General features: G+C 43.0%; 1 protein-coding gene across 2 annotated transcripts in view; it reads right to left on the bottom strand.

Annotated features, from left to right (window-relative positions):
- Positions 1–15,823, bottom strand: part of ATAD2B (ATPase family AAA domain containing 2B) — an 86,868-nt gene extending 71,045 nt beyond the window's left edge. For both annotated transcript variants that reach the window (XM_083349184.1, XM_083349185.1), the window contains exons 1-2: positions 15,412–15,823; positions 85–239 (exon numbers count right to left, since the gene is read on the bottom strand). In XM_083349184.1, the coding sequence (XP_083205310.1) occupies positions 85–239; positions 15,412–15,612 (356 nt within the window). In that variant the 5' untranslated portion in view covers positions 15,613–15,823. The remainder of the gene's footprint in view (positions 1–84; positions 240–15,411) is intronic.
- Positions 15,824–16,830: the final 1,007 nt, after the last annotated feature.

Here is a 16,830-nt window from a genome sequence, read left to right as displayed (position 1 = left end):
GAAAATGATCAAAACTGTATATGTGTGAATCCACACATGCGTGCACACCCACCTACAGGTTTTTAAAAACTTGAATATGCTTACCGGGACTGACCAGTTGAGACACCCCATTCCTCTCGCTGTCCAGTACTGCGAGATTTTGATTTGTCTTTGCATACAGAATCAGCATGTTTCAAGGTACGTTTGGCTGGAGGAGATATGTGACTATCACTCAAACTACCATCACTACCATCATCTCTCTAGAGAGAAAAAAAAGAAAGCAAACAGTTATTAGTCTCATTCATGACATGGTTCAAGATAAATATTCTCCAATTCGGGGGCGGGGGCGGGGGGAGGAGAGGGATTTGATTCTTATTCAGATAATAGCAATCATCCTCAGCTTAAAACTGTAAATCTAACTCAGGAAAGAAAGTATGAGAGAAATTGAGGAATTTGCTGTATCTTTTTCTGGGGATTAAATCAGATTTGAGTTTGTTTGTTTTGTATTTATATCCCACAATGATCAAATGCATCCTTTAATGATTTACAAGATATATAGAAAATTACTGAAACATCAACAGTAGCTAATTTTAAAATAGCTAATATCAATAAAACATAACGGACTCAGTGTATACCATCATGTTGAATCAATATAGGCATTAATGGCTACTTCTGAACTAACTACAACATTTTCTTAATGCAATCAGGAAGGGAGGGAGCCAATCCGATTTCCACTGAAAGCTGTTCCAAATGCCAACATTTATATTAACAAATATTTTTATTATTATTACTTCAATTTATACTTGATCACTTCAGCCCTAGGGCAATCAAAGCCATCCATATACCCCATGAAAATGAAAACCTATTTAAACAAGTAGCTCAAACGAACAATTAAAATGACTTGAAGCATGAATTAAAGAATGATATAAAGAATATAAATATTCAGAATGATCACACTAAGCCAATAGAATTTAAATTACTGCAATTGATTTTAGGACATGTTCCCTATATGGAGTTTTATGGTGTTAGCTCAATATATATTTGACTTTTAATACAATACTGCAAAAGCTAACACACTAAATCCTAAAACACACATGCTTTACACTCTTTCTAAGTCCCACACTTATGTATAGAGAAGGAGCTCTCCTCAAAAACATCAGATACCCAACTGAGGGTTTGGCAGGCAATAAACAAATGCTCCAGGAGGATTGCTTTCTTATTTCCCTCAATAAGAATGCACAGGACAACTTTGAACAGTTTGGCTGGTGGAGGTCCTGCCCCCTTGGGAAAGAATCACACCAAAGAAACTGTTCCAGGCAAACACAAGCAGAAAGTCAGGGGTCCTTGCCCTGTCTTGTTCCGAAATGTTTCAGTAACAAGAAACTATGGCTCCCCACAAATAATTACAGGTAGTCCTCAACTTACAGCCATTCATTGAGCAAGTGTTCCAAGTTACAACAGCACTGAAAAAACTGAGTTTCAACTGGTCCTCCCATTATTATTATTATTATTATTATTATTATTATTATTATTATTATTATTATTATTATTACATTTCTATACCGCCCTTTCCCGAAGGACTCAGGGCGGTTTACAGGGTAAATTAAAAAACCGATTACAAAAGTTAAAACAAATTTAAAAAGAAAAAATTGTATATGCCCCTGTCAAATAAAACCCCCATTAAAATCAGATTCCCTCAGCCTGGGCCAGAGAGCTCGAAGAGCCAGGTCTTCAGGTCCCGGCGGAATGAACGGAGGTCGGGGGCGGTCCTAAGCTCCACTGGCAGCTGGTTCCAAAGGGCAGGCGCCCCCACTGAGAAGGCCCTATCCCTGGGTGTTACCCGTCGGCAATCTCTTACCGGCGGCACCCTGAGAAGACCCTCTCTGTGGGAGCGCACTGGACGAAGGGAACTTGATGCCAGCAGCATCACTATGATGCCATGATCAAAATTTACAACCTTCACAGCTGGCGTCTAACAAAATCAAAGAGGAGGAGCTGGATTTGTTTAATGACCACATATTTCACTTAACAAATGCAGTGATTTGCTTAAAAGCATGGCAAAAAAAGGGTGTAAAATCGGCTGTGACTCACTTAACAACCCATCTGCTTAGCAAATTGGGAAATTTTGTTCCCAACTGTGGTTAAAAATCAAGGACTATCTGTATATCAGGGAGCAAAGATTTTCTCCACTATGCTCCACACCCTTGATGTCACCAGCTCACAAAACAAGCAGAGGGAGCTGATCAACACCATTTCTACACTCCATTTACAGACACACTGTCACAGGGCCTCTGAAGTACACAGAATGTTTCTGAATGTAACACAGGAAATAAAATTGTGTGTGACAGTACAAAACATACATAAATTCCTGCATTTTCTTTTCAACAATTATGCAGGATATTTGTACCATTCCATACAAACCTAGTTACTACATTATATATTCCATACAGTAAAAAAAGAGAGTTCTGGAGGAAAAATAACTATATACTTAAAATATTAAATACTCAATGACCAAGCCACACCCTACTTTGTACACAAAGGTGTGCCTATACTATTACGGTAATAACATACAAAATGATGGGATTCAATCTTGTAAGCAATCTGAGTAATTCTATGTGTAAACTGAAGCTACACAACTGGTTTGAAACCTGTTTCAGTGGTGTGGGAGAGCTTAATTAGATAAAGCAGACAAGGCAAAAACATTACATTATCATTGCCTGAAGACATTAAGCAAGCAATTTTCAATGTAGTGTAATTAGCACCAATAACAGTGAGATACAAAGAACATAAAAAAACCCACTTTCAATAACTTCAAGAATATTTCTTTTTTATTTCCAGTGACTATTTCAAGACTGCTTAGCAGACACTTATCATTCAACTTCTAAAGGCTCCACAAAATAAATTGGGAGAGACTGGGTGTAAAATTGTTAAATTCAATTTAAATAAGAACTGAAAGGTTTGAACTTGTTTGGGTGAAGTTATCTGACAAGACTCACAGTGTATAAGGCAATGACAGAAAACTTTGGATATGTAAAACAATTTTAACCAGAACAAGCAAATATAGGTTTAATTTTTTTACGAATAAGAAAAAATTGAAGATACAGACTTTCCATATTCACCACAACCCACCCCCTGAAAACATTACAGAGAGAACTATACAGCCCTAGTGAATGTTATAGACCTGAAAACTGAGCCACTTGGACCCTTTTCCCTCACAAAAGGAAAAACTGGGAGCCGCAAAATGCGCACACACGGAGCTTAAGGCAAGAGGTGCACCGGCCCTGCCCCTGTCCAGCTCTGGTATAGATGGCTCCGCCGTCCTGGCTTCTCCTCCCCTTGGAAAAGACTGTTCTCCTCCCACCCCCTGCTCTCCCTCTCTGGGACTTTCTTCTTTCCACCTTTTGGCGCGAAGGTTCCGAGGGAGTGGAGGAGAAGGCAGACGGGGAGAGGTAGCTCCTGCGGCAAATCTTCCGAGGTAGCAGCAGACGGTTGCTCGGGCTCGCCTATCTCAGCCTGCTGCGGGAGGCCGGAGTTGAGGCTTCTGGCTCGCTCTGGGAGGGATGCTCCATTCCTCCTCTTTGGCTGATGGATGGAGGAAAACCCAGCCCGAATCCACAGACCCAGAACCGGCAACAGGAAAGGGGGAAGATGGAGAGGAGTTTGCATCTCAACCAACTGGTTTCTGGAAGGGGTGCTCGGAAAATAGAGGATGAGAAGTGGAAAGTGGGACAAAGGACATCTTCCAGCTCTCTGGGGTTCTTTCGCTGGGAGGGCGAGGAAGCAGCAGTTCTGCTCTGCAGGAGGTGGGAGCAGGTGGCTTCTCCTTCAAGCTTTGCCAAGTGATTCCGGGAGCAAAGCGAGGACCAAGTCCCTGGAATGTCAACTTTGTGAAAGAGGGAGGTGGTGGGGGAATTAAAATAAAACGGGGGGGGAGGTTGAGGAAACCCAGCAGATGCCTACATCAGAGGGCGAGCAAGAAAGGCAAGATTGGGGAGAGGAAGAAAGCTTTTGGGGCTTGCCCAGCAGGCAGCTGCTCTCTGCTCTCAGAAATCGCCACGGTGGGAGTGAAAAGAAGCGGGGGAACGCCTCTCTCCCCAGTCCACCAAGCAAATGAAAGAAAAGTTGAATGCAGTGGCTGGCAAGCAGGGACTGCAAGGAGCAGCCAGGATTGGAGGAGCAGAAGTCAACACTGCCAAACAGGAAGGAAAGGAAAAGTGAGGGTCTTTAAATAGTCACACCCACTTTCCACTTTTTCCTATTTATTTTTTTTTGCAACGACCGGTTTCTTCCCCACATATAAGTTAGCAGCCACCAAGGAAAAGTGGGGATGCTCGTGGGATGCCTGTCTGTGGGCAAACAGACGGCTATGTAGATGCTATACGGGGATTGTAGCAGACATCCACATGTGTATGCGTGACAGGTTTGGAAGCCTCTGTTTAAGTCAGTGCGTGTGCACAGACATAGGCTGGCTTAGGAGCGAAAGCACTGCTGGTAGATCTTGTGGGATTTTTGCATGCAGTTTACTTGTGGGGGGGAGGAGGAAGCACGGAGCAGCCAGTCAGAGCCCAGATTGTTTGCTTATTGAGAGAGAGAGAGAGAGAGAGAGAGAGAGAGAGAGAGAGAGAGAGAGAGAGAGAGAGAGAGAGAGGGAGAGGGAGAGAGAGAGAGAGAGAGAGAGAGAAGGGAAGAGCAAGTGCCTCTCTCTGTCTCTCTCTCTTTCTCTCTCTCTGCAAATGGCAGAGGAAGACTGGGAGCCGCAGCCAACCTGTGTTATATAGCTATGATGGGAAAGGCAAAGGGAAATTTTCACAAAAATCTACTTGACAAAAAGAGTATTTCTGCACACGCCTATAACAATTTCCAGTCTTACTGTAACACATTTTGAAGGCACATGAGAAATGATTGAAGAGGAAGAACATACATTTCTCTAGCAAGGTTTACTGGTAAACCACTGCTTTACACCGTTCAAAATTACTAAGCCTCAGAAAAGGGCATTTTACAATTCACAAAGCACTTCTAGCCATCATAAAACTTCACACTATTCCCCCCCCCCAGGATCACATGACTGTATTTTGGGCACTGGGTCACTAGTTTGCATTCACAACTGGCTGCCAAGTGCCCTACCATGAGCCTCATTTGGAATCTTTTGGATTTCCACAAAATCATTGGGGAAGTTGTAGGGAAGGTTGCAGGTGGAGGGGATGGAGGGGAGCTGATCCACAAGGGATTTCTCCTTTGTGCACAGAGGGGAGGGGAAATCTTTTGACAGGCTGCAGGAATGGAGCTGAAATTCTGAAGATTTTACAGATGCCCTTGTTGAAAGAAAAATCTTCATCAGGCTTCAGTCCAAACTAGGAATAAACAAAATGGAGGCTGTTTGGGGAAAAAAAGGTTCTTTATTGAGTTGCCAGAAACTTCAGTGACCAAATGGAGCTGGGAGTGGTGGGTTTTTATACCTTCTTGGGCTTTAGTGTTTGGAGTTGTTCTTTTTCCTGTGGCATGAACTGTGCCCTTTTGGTATTCTAATGGTGGTGGGTTAATCCTATTATATCCTAAAGGTCATGTCCTGCTTTTTTTTTAAAATCCCATTTATATCCCGCCCTTCTCCGAAGACTCAGGGCGGCTTAAAATCTAAAGCACAAATCAATGTGCTTAGCAATAGCCTTCATTCTATGTATCCCTGAGGATGGGGCTGATGGCTAGGTCCTGTCTTGAATGGGCTTCCACCCGGTAGTATTTGCTCATGAATGGGGCCTCAGTCTTTCTGAATGGGATTATCAAATCTGTACTTCTACAGAGTTGGCCTGTTTAGTTTCTATTTGGGGCTATTAAGAAAATCTAGGCCTGCTTTTCTGCCTTTAAGATCCTTTGGAAAAATATAATATTCTGCCTTTTTAATATTCCCCAAAATATTTCCTTTTCTGGGGGGGGATGACTTCCCACAAACTTTATAAAGAAAAGCAAGCACCTTACAAAGCAAATTAAGCTAGAAGTACCCTCTATGTGACTAATAATGTATAAAAATAATTAGGCTGAAGGATAGGTTACTTCTTGATAGCAGAGAAAATTACATATTTACATAAAGAATTTGCTTTCTTTCAGTTTGTCTAATATAATTCAAGTAGAGTATTATCCAACAACTAGGTACTTCTCCAACTAATAGATGTTCTTCTTCTTTACTTCTTTTACCACTTTAGGTGTTGAAAGACCACTTCGGATGTCAAAGAAAATAGATGTTACTATTGTAATTAAAACTAACGATAAATGGAAAAGTATGGTTTCTTACAGGTCTTTTTCTCTAATACTAATAAAGCAAAATAATATTTTTAATAGTCCAAAGAATGTTTTCCAAACATATTAATTAGATGTGTTAATTAGCTTATGAACAATGTGTATTTCAACAGTCGAACTCCATACAATTTTAGAGGAATATTTTGAGAAGGGAAAAAAAGTCAATGTTTATTTTAATGAAAAAACATTGGCCATAAATCTGAAGCAAATCTATACATGACTACCTGTTTTTGTTCTCCAAACACATTGCTATCTGAGAATAAAATTAATATATGATAGCAGTATGTATTTGAGGGACTGCTACAAAGAGAGGGTCACATTATTCACTAAAGTACCAGAGGGCAGGACAAGAAACAATGGTTGGAAACTGATCAAAGAGGGAAGCAATCTGGAATTAAGGAGAAACTTACTCACAGTGAGGACAATTAACCAGTGGAACAGTTTGCCTTCAGCAATTGTGGGCGTTCCATCACTGGAGATTTTTAAGAAGAGGCTAGGCAGTCACTTGTCTTATATGGTATAGATCACGGGTCGGTAACCCACAGCTCCGGAGCCACATGCGGCTCTTTAAGCCGTCTCCTGCGGCTCCCAGTCCTCCTCCGCCATGTGCAGTTCTGAAAAAAATGTGGGAGTAAAAAAGTCCCTTTGAGAGAATGGGGCAGTGGAGGTTTGGAGAGCTGCTGCCTTCATCCGTGTTTCTTTCGGGGCCGAAAGAAACGCAGACGAAGGCAGCAGCTCTCCAAACGGGGCGGCGGAGGTTTGGAGAGCTGCTGCCTTCATCCGCATTTCTTTGGAGGTCGAAAGAAACGCAGACAAAGGCAGCAGCTCTCCGAACCTCCACCGCCCCATTCCTATTGAGAGAATGGGGCGGCGGAGGTTTGGAAGCCCCGGGGGGAGGTGCAGGGCGCTCGGGTGGCTCCAGCGACACCCGGGCTGAAGGCACCGCCGCGACCCAGCGCCCGTCGCCAGGGAGACGCACCGCCGTGCAGGTGCCTCCTGGCTCGGGAAGGGCCCATTGCCTCTGAGGGGGGCCCAGGTGGGATCCTCTGAAAGGCCATTTCCTTCCTCGTGTTCGCATGGCTCAGCCTGCGAGTCTGGCGTCACCGGGCGGCAACAGGTGCGTGCGGCTCAGAATGCAGCATGGCCTCGGGGCTGCCGAGGATCAGCGCAGTGTAAGCAATCCAGGGCAGGAGCTGATCCCAAAGCTTCACAAAAGGCAGAAAGAAAAAAGTCCCAGAGAGAGAGAGAGCGCAGGATGGGGGGAGAGCAATTTTTTCTGAGGGAGGAAAAGCCAGGACGGCAGAGCCGTCCACACTAGAGGTGGACAGGGGCAGGGCTGGTGCACGTTTTGCCTTGTTCTGTGCATGCATGTGCATGCACGCATGCGCATGCACATTTTGCGGCTCCCACTTTTGTGTGTGTGTGACGGAACCAGTTCCGAGTGGCTCTTTTGCTGTTTCAGGTTGCTGACCCCTGGTATAGGTTCTCCTGCTTGAGCAGGGGGCTGGACTAGAAGGCCTCCAAGGTCCCTTCCAGCTCTATTCTATTCTCTCTGGCATTTAAAATAAAACACTAGAAGGAAAACAATACTGATAAGTATTTTGGAGTCGTCTTTACATTTTCACGCCAGAAATATAAAACCTTGGGACAATATCCAACAAAATGGATTATTTGCCACCATAGTGTATTTTTCGCCCTCCATCCAAAACCTTGCATGATTCTCAAATGTACTTCAGAAAATTTATAAATCTTCTAAAGCAACTTTGGCAGGAGAAAATATGTCTGTCAGAGGAACACTGTCTCCTCACCCAAATCTTTGCACGGTGAAATGATATCATTAGGTTTATCCCTGATTTGGACTGAATTAGCTACATCAACCTCCTCCAATTTAACACCAACCAGTTATCTCACAATTACCGTCTGTCTTGATGCTCAGTTCTAAATATTACTTTTAAATAGGTTATATCCATGATACGTATCTTGAATATTTCCAGAACAGAATAGTGTGGCCATATTGTACTTGCTGATGGCCTTTGGCAGGGACAGGTTGGGGATGGTGGCACATACATCCTTGTGCTCCTTGATTACTCAACAGCTCCTGAAACCATCAATCACAGTACAGATAGTCTTTGTTTAACAACCACAACTGGAACCAGGAATTTGGGCATAAAGCAAAGCAATCGTTAAGTGAAAACACAACTGTGATTATCATTTTTCAGCTTTCCTTTGCTTTACAGACCTATGAAGGCCTTAACAGATCTTTTTCATCATTGACATAACTGTCACTAAATGAAACAACCAGTAAAACAAAACTTAGCATCCTGGTATAAGAATTGGAGGTGTCAAGGTACAGAATTAGATTATTTGAGGGACCATTTTTGTCCCATGGTTTCTGCTTGCACGCTAAGAGCTGTCAAAGATGGCATATTCCAAGTTCCTTTGATTTAAACAATGCCATCTATCAGTATCCAAGAAGCATACCTTCTGTACCCCAGTACTTGATCTTTGGAACAAGTTCCCTTCAGAGATCCATGTGACACTCATCCTAATGTCATTCCAGAAGGCCTTGAACACCAGGCTGTTTCCCATGGTAGGATAGGGTAAGATAAATGAGGCCCCCTTTTTTAGATGTTTTTGTATATATACATAATCCTTGATTTAAGACCGATCCAAAAAAGGGGACTTACGACTCTTATGAAAGTTCCAAGGTTTGGGCTCCTTCTGAAGTCATATGACCGAACTTCGGGCGCTCAGAAACTTGGCCGCATTTATGGCCATTTGCAGGGTCCCACAATCACATGAACTTGTTTTACAACAGTATTGCCAAAAAACCTGGCATTTCTGGTTTTCAGCATTTGGTTTGCTTAATAAATGCTTCAACCACTTTAGAACTGACCCCCACAAATAAGTCTTAAAATCAGGTTGGTTACATGGCTGACTTGCTTTATGACAGGTACAATACACAACCATAATGGGCAGGCTCCATTACAGTCGTATGCCGAGGACTACTTGCATGTACTGCATTAGTGGGACAGATGTTTACATTGCTTATTTAACATCATTGTTTTTTTTTATTTTGTTGTTGTTGTTAATATTATGAGCAGATTAGAACTATTTTGGAGTCAAGTGAAAACTAAAACTAAAAAATAATAAATAATTTTACATTATTATTATTATTATTATTATTATTATTATTATTAAACTTTTATTCATAAAACATGAAACTCAGTCAACTGAACACTCGACTGGCACTAATGGTTGACACGGGTTGCTGCCAGCATCCTAGGTATCAACCAGGTATTTCCTTAAAATGTAAGATGTTCCAAGTAGCGCAGTTTTTTGTAGCTTTGCTGGAGTTATTGCAGGAAGCTGCAATTTCTTGATGTGTTTTGCAAAGTTTTTGGACATAGTTCCCAGTGCCCCGATGACAATGGGTATCACTGTTACATGTTTCATCCATAATCACGCAGTTTCGATGGCCAGGTTGCGGTATTTTGTAATTTTTTCCAGTTCTTTTTCTTCAACCCTGGCATCTCCTGGTACAACGATATCAATCAACTGTACGCTTCGGTTCTCTACAACTGTGATATCTGGCGTGTTGTGTTCCAAATGGCGATCTGTCTGTATTCAGAAGTCCCATAAGATCTTCACCCTCTCATTCTCAACAACTTTTTTCACCCTATGTTCCCACGACTTTTCGGACACAGGCAAGTCATATTTTTTACACAATGCCCAGTGGATTAGTTTAGCAACTTGGTCATGTCTAGCTTTGTAATTAGTTTGCGCGATTTTGCTGCGCTCACATATTAAATGTGAAACAGTTTCAACTTTGTTGTTGCAAAGTCGGCAATTTGGATTGTCAGTAGATTTTTGTATCTTTGCTTTCATGGCATTAGTTTGTAGTGCTTGTTCTTGAGCAGCCAGTATTAAGCCTTCCATTTCTTTCTTGATGGTTCCCATCTTAAACCATGCCCATGTCAAGTTGTTATCACATTTTCCTTCAATGTTTTTCAAATGTTGTCCATTCAAAGCTTTGGTTTTCCATCTATTTAATCCAGCCGTTTTTCCTTATATTCTGCTGCTGCTATTATTATTATTATTATTATTATTATTATTATTATTATTATTATTATTATTATTATTATTATTACATGGTTTCTCTTAAAAGCATATACTCAAAATTTTAGCTATGTGAGTGCTTTTAACTAGAATTTTTATTCAGATGCTCTTTTATCAAATTTACAAAAGTCCAGTTTACAATGAGTTTCAATGAGATACAACTGAGAAAATATGGAACAATATTTTCATTAACTGAATACAGAATACAAATTTTATCAAGGTATTGCACAAAGTATAAATAGTTAAATCTGCAGCATACCTAAACAGAATCACTATGAAACAAATTACATCAAAACAGTATTCATTCTACACAAGCCTACCTTAATATAGAAGACAGTGTGAAGCAGATATTCCCAAATAATGGATTCTTAACCATAAAGCCTTCTGCCCTAAACATACTTTAATTACAGACGCGAGGAGGAAAAAACTTGCAGTTAGAAAGTTGTACAGTCCCACCCTGCAGCCACCTGTCTTCCTATTTTCCTTTGCAAAGAATGCCTAAAAAACTCACTTTTGGTTCCAAAGCATTTTTCAAGAAAAGATAGTGGATAATTGCAGAACAGATAAGGGAGAGAAGGAGAGTAACCTGCAGAGACTGGAAATACAATAATCTATTGAACACAACACAAGTTTAAAACTAGCAGGATGAGGGGAGGGAAAGGAAAGGAAGGCAAGAAGAGGAGGAGCACATATATAAACCAAATGCTTACAATGTAATTAGATTATCCCTTGAAGAGATGTGGTTAATTTATGTTGATATAACCAGCTCTATTTTCAAAATCCCTGAACTTCCTAAGCCTTCCAAGAGATGCCTGGAAGTAAATCTATAACCTCATTTAAAATTTACACTGGAAAGTGCTTTCACGCTTTTAAACCAAGATTTTCTGGAAGTCTTGCAAGGAACATGCATAAGTAAGACTGCACGTACATTTTTTCCAGTGATACTAAGAATCTCTAATTGTCCAGGGAGCAGTAATTTACAAAGCATCATATTTAATACAATGACAACTTTTATGTCTACATCATAGATAACAAACAATATGCTTTCTTACTTATAAACAGAATGACTATTTGAGCCAAAGAAAGATACTGTGAGAATACTTCAAATTTTATCTGACATTTTACAGCATGGGTACATGTCTTTTTTAGGTTGAAAGATTTTTTTCTTCTTTTATTCAATCCATGTCCAATTCTTCCTTAGAGAAAAAGCCAGATGGGTGACCTTGAGCCAGTCACTTTCTAGTAGCCCTACAGAGGAGACAATGGGAAACCACTTCCAAAAAAAACCTTGCGAAGAAAACAGAATGGAAAATCAGACATGACTGAACAGAAGAAAAAAAAATGGAATGAGACTAAGGACCGTCTATCAGGCTGTACTAAAGAATATTTGCTCATATTTAGACTGAATGGGCAGAGCCAGTTAAGGTGAGAGAAGCATCAATCCTATGTTTCCAGACGAAATGGACAGGATGTTTGGAACTGTTAAGCTGTTTTGTTAGTCTTTGCCTACCCTGGTTCCACCAGCCTTTAAGTAGTCATGCACTTTTTCTTCAAGAACTGATACTGAACTCAGTCATCCTGGATAATATTGATCCGGTTTTCAATCTTCATCTTTTGTGGAAGGTCACTGAATAGTGATAAAAGTGCAGCTATAGAGGATCTTGGTTTTAATAGATTATCTAGATACTTTCCAAGTCTGTGTCCACTGACTGTTGATGAGCTATGGCAGAGCTGAGATAGGAGTGGTACAACCATAATGGGCTTCTTAGATCTCTCAGTGCTCTCATCCTCGGACCATGGTATGCTTCTGGAGCAGCTGAAAGAAGGGAGAGTTGGAGCACAATAATATCATAGTTCTCCTCTGTGGCCAATTTGTGAGATCAATGCTCTCATCCCCACTGTTTAACATCTATCTAAAGGGCATGAGGAAAGATGAGATCAGGTATTATCACTACACTGATGATACTGATTATACAAGTCAATTCCTGGACTATTAAGCAATGCTATTGTCATATCTTGAGGAGAAAGGCAGGTACACACTCAATTTCAACTCTGAGAACATAGAAGTGCTGTAGGAGAACTCCAGTCCTGGAGACTTTCTATCTTTAATTCAGAAGGAATTACACTGCCATAACCAGGACAGGTGCTCAGTCTAGAAATCTTCCTGGACACTCTGCTCCTGCTCAAGGAGCACATGACTACATGATCTACAAATACCCAGTCCTTCTCCATCTCCAGCCTTGAATTAGTGCAGGGAGGCACACAGTAATGTGGAAATATCTTACGAAGTTGCTGTATTTTAATATAATTCTTTTTTTAAAAAAAATTGTAAAGCTGTCCAGAGTCATTTAGGAGTTGAGTGGTCTAAAAATTTCACAATTGAGAATCAATTAGTATGCAGTTCGATCACCTCATTACTTTTTAAGCTCCAAATGCTTACTTGTATGGTACAATATCAGAATATTCATGGCTGCATTATGGAATATCACATGCAATGTAATATGTACTTTTTAAAGTTTAGAAATAATTGTAATATTTTCAGTACATAGCAGCTTTTAGCCAAATGTATCAGACAAGTGACAGTTACTTTGGTGTACTATTTTTTCAAAACCATTGCCAAGGTAACCTTAAGATTTTCCAAGAAATCAACAATAAAAACATTAAAAACACTGTTATGTCTGTGTGGAAGGTACAAACTCACTGGCCCTTCATTATAACACACAGGAGATTGGAAAGCTTTTAAATTTTCTCAATGCTCTGCAAGATTGAAATAGTATATGAATTCAGTATGTGAATAATTCTGAACAATACAATTCACACTGTTTACATGTGGAAAAAAATAGACCAGCTATTTTTAAAAGTCCATGACATAATCACTTATATCAAGGTAAAGAAATGAGATGTCCATGCAAAAATGTAAAGCTTTCAATTAACATGTATAAAATAGTCTGAAACACTAGGTTATCACATTCATTTGTAAGTCAAGTAAAACACAGAGTAAAAAGCATACAGGTAATCCTCAACTTACAACAGTTTATTTAGTGACCACTGAAAGTTACCACAGCCACAGCACTGAAAAAAATGACTTATGACCATTTTTCCCACTTACGACCACTGCAGCATCCCCGTGGTCACGTGATCAAAATTCAGCCGCTTGTCAGCTGACTCATATTTACGACGGTTGCAGTGTCCCAGAGTCATGTGATCATTTGTTGCGACTTTCTGTCAAGCAAAGTCCAAGGGGAAGCCAGATTCACTTAACCATGTTACTAACTGTGGCAAGACAGGTCGTAAAATGGAGAAAACCCCACTTAACAAACGTCTCACTTAGTAACGTACATTTTGGCTCATGGTTGTCATAAGTCGATACTGATATCCAAAAACAGGTTCCAAAGATGTAACAGTTTGGGAAAATAACACTCTTAAAAAATTACTTCCAAGTTAGTGCAGTTTTAAGTCACTTGTGTTTTTCTTTTAAGTGGGCACTTCCACTTTCAACCAGAGAGGGAGCTTTGCTCCAAACCCAGCTTGCTGCCTAGCACAACAGACACAGAAGTTTGTGTGTGTGTCTGTGTGTGTGTGTGTGTGTGTCTGTGTGTGTGTGTGTGAGAGAGAGAGAACACCCCACACATACTCTTTAGTGCTGTCTTGCTCCAAACCCAGCTTGCTGCCTAGCACAACAGACACAGAAGTGTGTGTGTGTGTGTGTGTGTGTGTGTGAGAGAGAGAGAGAGAGAGAGAACACCCCACACATACTCTTTAGTGCTGTCTTGCTCCAAACCCAGCTTGCTGCCTAGCACAACAGACACAGAAGTGTGTGTGTGTGTGTGTGTGTGAGAGAGAGAGAGAGAGAGAGAGAGAACACCCCACACATACTCTTTAGTGCTGTCTTGCTCCAAACCCAGCTTGCTGCCTAGCACAACAGACACAGAAGTGTGTGTGTGTGTGTGTGTGTGAGAGAGAGAGAGAGAGAGAGAGAGAGAGAGAGAACACCCCACACATACTCTTGAGTGCTGTCTTGCTCCAAACCCAGCTTGCTGCCTAGCACAACAGACACAGAAGTGTGTGTGTGTGTGTGTGTGTGAGAGAGAGAGAGAGAAACACCCCACACATACTCTTTAGTGCTGTCTTGCTCCAAACCCAGCTTGCTGCCTAGCACAACAGACACAGAAGCGTGTGTGTGTGTGTGTGTGTGTGTGTGTGTGTGTGTGTGAGAGAGAGAGAGAGAGAGAGAGAGAGAGAGAGAGAGAGAGAGAGAGAACACCCCACACATACTCTTTAGTGCTGTCTTGTCAATTGTTCCAAGCCAGACAATCCCCTCTTTTGCGCAAGCCTCTCCCCTCCGCCACCGCTTTTCGCCCTCGCCCATGCCAGACCGTCACTCTGCGCCTCCTCCCCGCTTGCCAAACGACCGCCAAGCTTCTTTCTCGGCTCCCAGCTCTCTCCAGTCACCCTACCTCAAATGACCTCGCAATCCCAGCCCGCCTCCCTCTGTCTCCCTCAGCGCGGCGCAGCTCGCCGCTCACGTCTCTCTCCCTCTTGCAACATCCCCAGCCGCCGCGAAACGACGCTCCTCCACCGCCGCCGCCGCAACCCAACCAGCCCGCTCCGAGGCGTTCTTCTCCAAATCAGACCCCCGTTTCTCCCTCACCCCACCCCCCCACCTCAACCTCCCCGAGGGGCTTCGCCAGCCCCCTCATCCCCAGCGGGAGGAGCGCTTCTCTCCCCACTCCGCTGGCGCCAGAGTTCAAGCGGGGGCCCCCCCGCTCCCGAGCCAGCCGCTGACACTCCAACCTTGACGGCCGCCCGGAGACAATGAGACGCCGCTCCGCTCCCCTTGAGGCGGCGACCCCCCCCGCCACACACACACGCACACACACAAGCCGCCCGTTAAATGACTCGAGCCGCCGGACCTTCTTCCTCCAAAAGGTCCCGCCGTCCCGTCCTCTCTCTCTCTCTTTCTCTCTCTCTCTCTTTCTCTTCTCACCCGTGTTCCTCCTCGTCGCCCTCTCCCCGGCTTACCCGGACCGAGTCTTCATCTTGCCCGGCAGCCGCCGCCGCCGCCGCCGCGGCTGCCGCTGCTGCTTTGGCACTAGTCCTAGACAAGCGGGTCCTGGATGAGATGAAATGGCTGCCGGGCCCCGGGACCACCGTCGCCGCCGCCGCCGCCGCCGCTTTCCCGGAGAGACGCTGAGACTGGGAGCTCTTTCGGGTGTTCACCATGGCCGCACTGCAGCCACCCCGGGAAGGGCGGCGCTGCCGCTGACTCCACCGCCTCTGCTGTGGGGAGCGACGCCGCTGCTGAGCCAGAAAGGACAAGGGCCCCGAAGGCGCGGAGCGCTCCTCCTCCTCCTCCTCAGCTCAGTCACCCACCACTAACTGGCCGCCATTACTCGTTCTCTCGTCCCTTTCTCTCCTCGGTCACGGCGAAGCCTCCCGCTTCCACTGCGAGGCGCTGCTTCGCCGCCGCCTCTCATAGGGCCGCCTCTTCTTCCACCTCCTCCCTACACCTGGCAACATAGAGATGGAAAATGATGAGAGCGTGACATCCAGCCTGAATTTCCGGCCAAGACCGAAAGCCGTCATAGGCCGGGAGTGTGTATGAGCCCTAGTGGTGCCTCTCTAGATTCTGTCATCTCTATGGTGGAGATTCTCTACCATACTCTGCTGTACTTTTTACATCGGCCGCTGAAGGGGCAAACCAGTCAAAGTTTGAGGCCGGAAGTGCCTGTAAGGGAACGCTCCGATGTTTACTATGCGTGATGCAATGCTTGCGGCGCTCTGCAATGGCGTGCTCTATGGTTACTTTAAACGGGGCGGGATTAATGAAGGTGAACGGGAGGGGGGAGGATTTTGCGCGTTTAAATAATGAGCTTCTTGGGACTGAACGAAATTGCTGAAACTGGGTTTGAGAAACGGTAACTAACTGTGATTCAGTATTTGCTTTTCTCGGAATGGAGAAAGTGGAGGATCCGATTAAAAAGGATTTCTTCTTAGAAAAGGATGTTTTAATCCGTAAGTAATGGGAATTGTTCACACGTTTCATTCCATTGATTCTTCCATATAGGAAGGATTGTCACCTGGAGAGCACCGAAGTTTATATCTCGATGCTTGTGCTTCTTGCTAATTTAACCTGAAGTAATGTGTTGCGCTCCCCGAAATTTACTCACAAAACTGCCTATAAAACTCGAATATATTTTGTTTACTAACTTAAAAAAATACCTTATACAAAATAAGGATTTGCATAGCAAATTTTTCACCAGTATATCATCGCCTTTCAGTTACTTTCCAATCATAGTTAATAAAATTAATTTGGTTCCTAAATTAAGAACGAAGCTGTGTTGGGGTTTATCTGGCATTAAGTCATACTAAAATTTATGTAACCACTCTGGCATAGGGGAAGAAGAGGAGTAGGTTTTCAGGGTCCCTTTCAGCTAGTTT

This window comes from Vipera ursinii, assembly GCF_947247035.1.
Source record: "Vipera ursinii genome assembly, chromosome: 1".
NCBI lineage: Eukaryota > Metazoa > Chordata > Lepidosauria > Squamata > Viperidae > Vipera > Vipera ursinii.
Note: the sequence above shows the minus strand (reverse complement) of the source record. Positions and strands in the feature narration are given on the sequence as shown.